Raw genomic sequence first — 10,965 nt, 5'->3', positions numbered from 1 at the left:
ACACACACACACACACACACACACACACACACATATATATTTTTTTAAAGCAGACTAGAGCCCTGGCTGGTGTGACTCAGTTGGTTGGAGCGTCGTCCTGTACACCAGAAAGTCGTGGGTTTGATTCCTGGTTGGGGCACATGCCTAGGTTGCAGGTTTGATCCCAGTCAGGGTGCATATGGGAGGCAACTGATGGATGTGTCTCTCTCACATTGATGTTTCTCCCCTTCTCTCCCTTTCTCCCTCTCTAAAAAAATAAGTAAGTATATGCATAAAAGTAAACTAGAAAACAATTTGAATCTCACAAAGAGCTAATTTCTGATGAAAGAATACCTGTAACAACCACATGGAGACGATGGGACACATGCCCATGCTGAGCAGGGATTCCTTGCTTGGGAAGTCAGAGCCCTACAGGAACCACAGGGGTCAAGGTGGCCCACGAACATCACCAAGACATAAGGTGCTGAGCCATCCAAAAAGCAGCCTTCAATTCTCCACCCCCAAGGGTGTGGAGACCCAGAGCCAAGGCTGAGGCCTGAAGGGGCCTCCAGATCTGCAAGGACCCCCCAGTTGAGACACCACAAGCTCTCACTGGCTCCCCAACTTCCCACTGGGAACATCAAAGAACTACTGGGAATACATTTTCTGGCAGCTTATGTTAATGAGCACAACCAAGAAGCCAATTTTGTAAAATGACCACTTACCCCAACAAACGCCCCAGCGTGCAGAGCTCAGCTTACAAAGAGAAGCAGGGGGCAAGATTTTTGCCACTGGATAGTCCACGCATGTTTTATCCGTGTTGCACCAAAGACACTGAGAGAGATAAACATTAAATGTTAGAAATTCAACGTAAACACCAAAGAACCAGACGGTCCAGGACCTGATTCCCTAAACCATCAGCCACCTGGTCTGCTCACCCTTGGAGGATGGTAACGGCCTGGGCTCTCACCCCAACACAGAGGTTCAACTGCCCACCAAGAACCATGTCACTCAAACCTCTTCCATTAGGCACCTTGAATAGCCACACAGCCTCTGTGTTGTCATGAAAGATGCCAGGCATCTCCCCCCGCCCAGGGCCTTTGCATGGGCTGCTCCTTCTGCCTGGAACATTCCTCCCAGACGCATGTGGCTCTCTAACCTCCTCCATGAGGCCTAACCTGGGCAACCTACTTAAAACTGCCCCCTTACCTGCGCCCCTGCTGTCGCATCGCCTCCTGACACACTCAAGCTGCCTATTATGGCCCATCATCAGGAGGATAGGCATCCATGTGCATCACTGAAGGATCCCTCGCAGGCGGACCAAGGCTGGCCCATGGCAGGAGCTCAGTATGTTAGTGGTCTTCTGTGACCACGATCACCACCGTGTAAAGATCCTACCTCTGACCTCTACAAGAGCAGCAAGTGAGTATTTCCTCCAGCAGTCTTATAGATAGTGCAACCGAGGCTCAAAGGCACCTACTGGAACCTCACAGATGCCCCCAAGTCCCTACAGTGTCAGGGGAGAGGCCGTCTGGGGCAGGGACAGCGCCTTCACCCAGTGCGTGTGTGCGGGGGAGTCTGGAGCTGGCACTGTGGGTGTTGGCAACAAAGGAAGTGGGGCTTAGGCTGCAGAACGTGCCTGCACAGGAAGAATTTGGCTGCTTATTTTAGATCTTAAAGGTAACAGCTTTATGGTGTTCTTTTTCCTTTGAGATTTTAATAGGATGGAAAGTCATGGTTTGTGGGTTTTTTTTGGTCCCAGGTTAGGATGAATGTCTACTGCAAAATATATTAAAACAAAGGCTCCCCAGGCCCCTTTACATAGCATCCACTTTAGTGTGTTGTGTTTAAAATGGTTGAGCATACTTAATAAACAGCAGGAAAAACCCTTTTTATTTTGGCTGTTTGAGAATATCTTGCATTTTAGTGGTTTTGTTCTGATTTAACAATGTTTGGTAAATCTTCCATTTTCAAAAAGCTTAAATTTTAAATGTCTAATTTTCCAATTTTATATGATGATTTTCCAAAAGCCATAGATGTTCACTAGGAGGGTAAGTTCTCTTCTGTGGTGGTGTTGTTAAATGAGTGAAGGAGTATGTTCGTGGTAAACAATTTGAGTGACGCCAACAGGACACAGAGCGTGCCCTCAGCCTCCCTCTAATCTGCTCAGGCTCTTCAGGCCTCCGAGGCACCGCCCATCCTTTCAGAGACTTCTGTGCACCCCTGGACCCACACACGCACGGACGACCCCGGCTTTCACCCACCTGCACGTGTGGCCCGCAGCTCTGACTTGATCTGTCTGGGTTCAGAGTGGGGGTCAGGACTTCAGATGAAGTGCCCTCCACACTGTGATCTGAACATGTCCCTTAGCTGCACCTCCCACTGTCCTTCCCAGAGAGGGGAGAGCTGAACAGGACAGTGCTGCACAGGTGCTCTGGGAACAGCAAAGCCACATAGACTCTAAGCCATTTTTATGGCTGAAATTACTTCAATAGAAAAACCCAGACACTGAAAAGAAGCAACATCAAGAAAATGCCACCCTGAGGACCAGAGCCCCCCAATCTGGTTCAGTGTTGTCAACGATAAGACCTGAAACTGCAGTATGAGCTCCTTCCTGTGTAACTGGCAGAGGTAAGTCCTATAACCCACAGATGTGTTTGGGACCCGAGACCCTGCCATGTTTTTGTAAAAACATGGCCCCACATCTTGAAGTGGGAATCATCTGATACATCTTTCCTGACCCGCCCTTGGTCATTAAACCCGAATGTGAGGGAAAGGGAAACATAGGCTGTGTAGTTCCAACACACGCAAGGACCCGGCCACAGCGGGGAGGCAGCCTCCCCCCGGGCCCTAGGCCAAGGCCCCACAAAGGGTGTTTTCTCTCCCAGCCATCCCTACCCCGGGTCAGCTTCTCTCGGGTCCTCGGTGCTGACCACACAGCACTGCGGTGAAACGGAGCCAGACACTCACAGGCTGCTGGATCGGGTGCTGCCCAGGAAGTCAATGCCTGAGGAGTGGCAACCGGACCCTAACAAAGCAGCACTGTTCCCACAAGCCCTGTGACGGCCAGATACGGCGGGAGGTTTCCCCAGCGGCACATGTGACTCTCTACTTCTCCCCGATGGCCTGCTGCACACACCCATGTGTTAGATCCCAGGAGCAGCTACCCTCTTGCTCAAGGTCACACAGGGACTTGCAAGAACCAGGGACACTGGAACATCCTGGCTGCAAGGCTCACCTCCTGACTAGTGAGCTGTGAACAGGCTGACCCCACTGGACCAGACGCCCCCAACTCCCCCCTTGACCTGGCGCCTGTGTCCCCCCTGGCTCTCGCCTCTCTTCTCCATTCCTGCGTGAAAAGCTGAGAGAGAAGCATCTCCCCAGCCCTGGTGGAGACACGGGACACACAGAGCTAGGACTTTGGCTAGAGGTTTACAGGCGGCTCATGTTCCTCTGACCCCTCAGCAGTGGATGACCAGGGCTTTGGGCACACTCCTGCTGCGCCTCCAGGGACCATCTGCAGATGGAGTCATAACCCCTGTCCCCAACAGGCCTCTATGGCCTAATGACACCAACACGAGGCCCTAGTCACAGGTTAACAGTCACCGGTTGACCCCTCTGCCCAGCGCTCATCCATCTGCTCCTCTGTCCCCGCAATCCCTGTCTGAACAGCACTGTGCACCAACGTTTACCACCCCCTCAGGGGGATCTGAGGCTTCCCCACCAGCCACGCATGCTCCCACCACAGGCCTGGTGCACACCTTTTATGACCCCATACCTGTTTCAGGAGTTAAATATGCCTTTTAGGGATGCTCAGGTGGCATCTGCAGTCCCCATGGGACAGCTGGAGATGCCTGAGAAGGGCTAAAGTAATATTTAATATCCATCACGAAAATCTCCCACATCCCCAACATCTGATCCCTTAACACACACCAGGGACACCCCCGTTAGCAAAAGTGGGCCTGCTTCCAGTCACGTGCTACTTACGGAGACATTTTTCAGGCACTCCTCACAGGTCTTGTTTGTGTTCTGGGAGCAAACTGTGGGGAAAAAACAACAAATCAGTCAGGAGGGCAGGGAGGGTGCTAGTGAGTGATGCACAAGGTCCTCTCTGGGCACCAAGCCTCCAGAGACAGAGTAGTTACTGAGCCCCGCTGCAGCAGGGCAGCAAGAGGTATATGAAAACATCACACACGGTTGTACCCACGGGGGTCTTTCAGGAAAGGTGACTGAGCATACCCTCAGGAGGTGAGCCATGGGGTCAGATACCATGGACCACTAGCCAGCTGAGGCCACCAGCTCAGCAGCAGACACTCCCTGTGGAAACTAAGACCACAGCAATGCCAGCCCACTTGACTAACTCCACGGCTTTGGCCCCTGGCCAGTCCCACCAGCCCCTCAGAGAGGGGTATGTTCTGGGCACACAGGGGAGAAGCTGGCTGCAATCCAGGAGCAGCGCTGGAGACCCTCCCAGCACTGTTGCTCCAGGGAGGGGTCAAACCCCACACCAAGATCGTGTGATAAATGAAACATTTCCAGTATGACATCAGGCAGCTTCTAATACCCCACCCTATCCCCTAAAACAAACACACACTTTGAAAAGACCTCTGCACAAACTCATTAATCACCAGGAACTGCAACTTAAAGTCATGATAAAATACCACTTCATTACCATCAGAATGGCTAAAATTAAAGACTGACAATCCTAAATGTTGGCGAGGCTGCAGAGCAAGTGGGGACTCTCATACAGTTTTGCTGGGAGTACAAATTGGTTCCACCACTTGAAAAATAGAGCTGGCACTTCCTCATAAAACAACATATATGTCTACCCTATGACTCAGCAATTCCACTCGTAGATATTCCACCCAGGAAAAATTAGAACATACGTCCACAGGAAGACTTGTACAGGAGTGTTCATAGCAACTTTATTTTTAATATGCCAAAAGCTGAAAACAGCCCAGATGTCCATGTATAGAAGGATGGACAGACAAACATAGTCATACAATGCAACACTATTCAGCCACAAATATATACCCCAAAACACAAATGGACCTGTAACCAATAATCTAAATGGAGCCCCTTGAACATGGAGCTGGAGCTGCCACGCCAGAGGAACTGCCTTGCACGTTTTCATTCCCACATCTCTGGAATGTTAGAACAGGGCAAAATAACCTTTGAACTGGGCCCGAGCAACCTTGTTTCTCAAAAAACTATTTGTAAAGAGAACAAGAAAGCACATACTTATAACCACTGGACTGAAAATTAAAAATTCTATTTAGCCCTGGCTGGTTTGTTCAGTGGTTAGAACACCACAACCAATTGATGTGTCTCTCTCACATCAATGTTTCTCTCTCGCCTCCTCCTCTCCCTCTCTTCCACTCTCTCTTAAAAAAAAAATTTAATGGAAAAAATATCCTCGGGTGAGGATTAAAAAAAAAACAAAAAAATTCCACTGTTTAGAATTAATGTCACCATATTATGTTATCTGCACCAACAGCCTTCCTTCTACTGATGTAATTGTTCCCCTTCCCTTTCTCATAAATACCCATTGCTTCTGTCTCCTAACTGGGGCAACATCTGGGTTCTGCCTGAATTAGTACATCTACCAATAACTATCCTTATTGATCTCAGCTAAATGCTGCTGCCTCTCACTTGGAAAGGCCTTTTATTTTTAGGTTAGCATCATCTTATAACTCATCCAGAGGCATACTACTGTTCCTGCATTTCACTGTATGCACAAGTTATCTCAAGAAGAAAAAAATGTTGAACTCTAGTTAATGACATGCAGCGAAGTACTGGGGGAGAGTGTAGGATGTCTGTACCTTACTTCAAAATGCCTTCACGGAAGGATGGGGGGAGGAGGGACACTTGTACAGAGGTGACACAGCACAAGGTGAAGGATAAAAGCTGAGTTTCATGGGTATATGAGTGTTGACTATACTATTCTTTCAATTTTGCTGTATGAATATTTTCATAATAAAATGTAGGGAAAAGAACTTTAGTTTCTAGTTACATTTTTTATTCACTGTATTTGCTAAGTGGGACTTACTCTAAAACAGTTGGTTATTCTATTCAATAGTGTAGTTCTTCTACATTCCATTTCTCTAAATAAAATCCTATTTTATTTTAAATGAAATATAAGTCCATTCTTTCATGTATTATTCTGCAGCAATTATTATCAAATAGTGTTCTTTTCAGTGTCTCTAATGGTGTGCTATTGGGTTTATGTTGAAGCTTATTTTTAAACTATTTTATGTACTCAGAACAACAGATTTCATTTAGCTTCAGGAAAGTAAAGAAAATTGACAACCCCTGAAATGCCTTGATTTCTCAAAATACTACTAAGAGAGGCAGGGCGACAGCGGCATTTTGATAACAGCCACCGCCATTTCAGAGGTCCCAACGCGCGGGCACTGGGAGAAGGGAGAAGCAGAGACCCCGTGGTGTCAGGATGAGATGAACTCTGAAAAACTCGGTTCCTAGCTCTGTCCACTAAAGGTCCTAGAAAGGACCACACCCAGTAGCAAGGGGCACGTGTGGTGCCCAGGTCTTGGTTTCTAGACGCTGTTTCCCACTAAGAGAAACCAGGGCTCCCTGGAGAAACGGCTGATTGTAGAATTGGCACAGAGGAAGGACAAGATCAGCCCTGGGCAGCTTGCTGTGCCAGAAAGTGGCACGAGTTGATGGGTAAATGGTAAAAGGACCCAGAAGCAGATTGGGGTGGGGGGTCCTCCTTGTTAAACTGGGACCATTTAAACAACCAAGTGAATGACAGCAATGGACTCTGACCTCTTGAATAGTCCATGGTTTCATGCTGACATGAAATATAGACAGAGAAGGCACCTAGCAAAGGTGAAAGCATTTCCACTTTGCACCCACCACAGTGAACAGGGACGCCGAGACCAGTGCCCATTGGTGGTGCCTTCCCATGATCACTTAATCATGAGAAACGGCACCTGAGAAGTGATCGAAGTATCACCAGTGTAACCTGTGACCACATGACAATGGGACAAAGTGACAGCTGGTGCCTCCCAGAGGGTGAGGGCGAAGGACAGTCACTGAGTGGCTGAATCCTGTCAAAATGCATTGGAATCAAATCAAAGAAAACCCAGACAAGACCAAACTGAGGGTCTTTCACAAAGCAGCTCTCTGGAAACACCGGGGACTGAGGAGCTACTGCAGAGGAACAGATATTAAGAGACATAACTAAATGTACATGTGAGCCTGGATGAGGCCAGACGACAGGATGGGGGACATAGAACATTACTGGGAAGCTGGGTACAAGGATGCCTATGTTAAGTCAAATATTCAAGTATCATTATCACTGGTGATTGTCCAGATTTTGGTCTTATATTCCCGTTATGTAAAAGAATGTCCTCATTTTCAGGAGACACACTCTCAAGAATTTAGGGGTCTCATAACTGACTCTCAAACGGTTTGGTTAAAACTAACAAGCAGGCAGGGAGAAGGAGTGGCAAAGCAGACGTGGCAAACGCTGTGGGAGCAGGAAGGGATTCGGAACTCATTGTTCTAGTTATTTCTTCAACTTATCTGTGGCTCTGAACTTTTTCTAAATAAAGAGTCAGGCCAGGGAGGTACGGTGGGAATCTGCATGCCACCTAACACACCCCCCTCCAGTCCTTTGTGAAAACTTCTACAAGGGAGGGCGCACTTCCTCCTCAGGGAGCAGGGGTGATGTGGGACAGGAATTTTTTCCACGGGGATTTTCATTTTTAAAGTCTTTGTGAACTGGCCTTGCGTGAACTAAAAGAACTATGCTCCAAAGCACACACCCTAAGCTTCATCCACCCCACAGCCTCTGATTACGGGCCAGTATGAGTCAACAAAGAAGCATGGGAGGCGGAGGCCAAGGAAACGGCCCAGCCCGCCTCCTGCACCAGCACCCCCAGGAACTGGGCAGGTTTTCAACCCAGGCAGAAACAGCCATGTTAAACAGGTTCAGAGCTGGGAAAGGTCATCCTGTTCTCAAACACCCCCATCCTCCCGCATGGTAAGAAAAGACAATACATTAACCATTTGCTGCCGCTTCAAACAGGGAGTTTTCCTTTACTGCATCACATCCCATCACAGGATACAGAAAACCATGTGCTCAAAGCCAGAGAAAACAAAAACAACAACACTGTTTCTTTCTTTTTTATTTATTTTAAAATATATTTTTATTGATTTCAGAGAGTAAGGAAGAGAGGGAGAGGGAGGGAGGGAGAGAGAGAGAGAAGAGAGAGAGAGAGAGAGGCATCAATGATGAGAGAGAATCATTGATCGACTGCCTCCTGCACGCCCCTACTGGGGATCGAGCCCGCAACCTGGGCATGTGCCCTGACTGGGTATTGAAACATGATCTTCTGGTTCATAGGCCACACCAGCCACACCAGCACTGTTTCTTAAGTCTACTGCTGAATGTGAATGTCCTGCCTGACTTCTGAAATCTGATGACTGATAAAATCTTCAACTTAGATTCTATTTATTAACAATTAAAGAACTTCAGGTCTCACTCACTCTGGATTGTTCTTCTGTAGGATACACTAACCCATGACCCACTTTCCAGTTCTCAGGTGAGTCAACTGATTAAGTACAAAAGGACATACGCTAGCATGAGTAAAGAGATAATGTTTTTTAAAAATAAGGAAACAAGTAAGTATATTATTTATGGTCCATGTGTCATACAAGAGGCCAAAGGGCTGTAGCTGCTGAGCCCTTAGGCGGTGGAACAAGCCCCTTATTCGGGCTTTGTGCCCACACTGCACACAACAGAGCTAACACTGTCCATTTCACGTGAGAAATGAGGGCGGAAAATTCTCTTAGACAAAAAAGCCCTGGTCACCTTCCTATCCCTGTAGAAAAGAGTAAAGACTGTAGTACATAACACCATGGACCACGTGTACAGAACCTACTGAGAACACCTACACTACCTGCTGAGAAAGCCCCAGTTCTTGGTGGGCAGTGAAGGAGGCTGCAGACCCTGCAAACCCAGCTGCTACTATCAGGAGCGGTCAGGCTCTAGGTAGCTCCTTTGGGTCCCTCTGTTTAAGACACCAGTCTACGGTCCTTTGAAGTGTCTTCTCTCCCTGAGATGTGCAGATGAAACTCTAGGATGGAGTCTGACACATGCACAATACAAGTGGGGTCCAAAAGCACAGGAAGGTTTCTTCAATGTAATGAAATTGCCCTCAAGATCTTCAATGCCTGGTGGGTTCCTCCCATCTCCCGCCAGCAAAGCACACAAGAAGACAGCAGAAATTGTTGGTTTTGGATGGGCATGATGTATGCTTAGAATTCACATACCCCGGAGGGTTAATTTTATGTATCACCTTGACTGGGCTAAGGGATGCCTAGGGGGCTGGTAAAACCTTACGTCTGAGTGTTGTCTACTTGCTGGAGCTAGGACTTCTATCTTCTGCCCTGGGACATCGGTGCTCCTGGCTGCTGGGCCTTCAGACTAGGCTGCAGCTTACACCACCGGCTTCCGGGTTCTCAGGCCCTCTGATCTGGACTGAGCTACACCACCCGCTTTTCTGGGCCTCCAGCTTGTAGACGGCAGATCTCGGGACTGCTCAGTGTCCAGTCATGTGAACCAATCCCTCACAATAACTCTCTTTCGCTACAGCTATGTTGGTCCTGGAGAACACTCATATCCTTACAAGGAAGACGCAATGTTTTAAATAGTGTACTCACATTCCTACAGTACTACAAGCAGAAAAAATATCACACTAAGTACACACTCTGGGAAGGGGGAGCCTCAGTGCTCTAACAGTGCCCCCTCGAATGCAGACCCCAAGGGCACCTGGACAGCAAACACCCTAACAACACGACACCATTGCTCCCATCTGAAGGTGATGTTGATGAGAGATACAACAGTTCACCCACCACTGCACCCAGGACTCTGGGCACCACTAGAAGACAAAACTGGGATACTGTGAGCTGAAGCAAATGAGAGCAGCTTCCTACTGGACTGACAGTAAGTGTACACGTTGTGGCTAGAAAAGGAGCTGCTTTTTTACCAAAAAATATTAGGACAATTTTAGTTTAAATCCCAAACACTTCAGGGCATTTCCTGACACGCACCCTCAGCCATTGAGAAGATTCTTGCGCAATTAGATTCTTTTGCCAGATATGCATTCTGTTTCCTAAAAAGCAATCATTCCCAACTTCTGCTGAGAATTCAACTTAGACCGAAAGTTCCCTCTACGGTGCAACTGGACTGCTTCACTAACCAATGTCGCAAACACACACACAATTATTCTGGAAGCAGACCAGAAGAAACTCCAACAGTCCCGACCTGGAATAAGTATGCAATAAGGTCGGTCACAAAGAGGAAAGGTGTTTACTGTGCTAAACAGACACTGACAAAGCCTGGGCTTAACATGAGTTGAGAAATATACTGGCCTCAGGCTGGGCCTACCTCAATTCTACTTGTAAAGATCTTGAAACGGAGACCCACAGGCCCGCCCCTGGCTCCATTTCCCAAAACTAGTGATCGCATGGGTAACTCCACACACAGCAGCCGGCTTGAAACATTTCTGAGACAGATGGACACTACAGTCTCCGCGCACGCACTTCCCCATTTTCCACCGGGCCCCGAGGCTGTGGCCCCCTCACCTGCGCCTCCACCAATACAGACCTCCGGGCCTGAAACTCTTTTGCCCCAGGGCATGCAATTTGCTCCACTAACACTCCCTCACCTACACCCCTCCCCACCCTCAGCACCCTGAGAGCTTGTTTCTTGGTCAGTCTCCCCAGAAAATCAGCTTCTCAGGCACCGACAGGAGCCCTGGGTCCCCACCGTGTGCCCAGCACCCGCACACACAGGTGGTCAGTAACAGGTGGGATACACCCATGCAGAAGGCCCCGCGGTTCCGGAGTGCGGCCGGGACCAGCCCGAACCGCAGTGGCGCTGCGCACGCACCCCCACCTCACCCTAACGCCCTGGTAACTCCGAGAGCCCCTCCTCCGGCGGGCGGGGCCGCG

General features: G+C 48.6%; 1 protein-coding gene across 1 annotated transcript in view; it reads right to left on the bottom strand.

Moving 5' to 3' along the window:
- PTTG1IP (pituitary tumor-transforming 1 interacting protein) overlaps positions 1-6,784 on the bottom strand; it is a 17,856-nt gene extending 11,072 nt beyond the window's left edge. The window contains exons 1-3 of the mRNA XM_005878936.2: positions 6,769-6,784; positions 3,967-4,019; positions 705-813 (exon numbers count right to left, since the gene is read on the bottom strand). Of these exons, the coding sequence (XP_005878998.1) occupies positions 705-813; positions 3,967-4,019; positions 6,769-6,784 (178 nt within the window). The remainder of the gene's footprint in view (positions 1-704; positions 814-3,966; positions 4,020-6,768) is intronic.
- Positions 6,785-10,965: the final 4,181 nt, after the last annotated feature.

Source organism: Myotis brandtii, unplaced genomic scaffold (assembly GCF_000412655.1).
Source record: "Myotis brandtii unplaced genomic scaffold, ASM41265v1 scaffold577, whole genome shotgun sequence".
In the NCBI taxonomy this organism is placed as follows: Eukaryota; Metazoa; Chordata; class Mammalia; order Chiroptera; family Vespertilionidae; genus Myotis; species Myotis brandtii.
The sequence above is the reverse complement of the archived record's forward strand: the minus strand, read 5'-3'. Positions and strand labels throughout refer to the sequence as shown.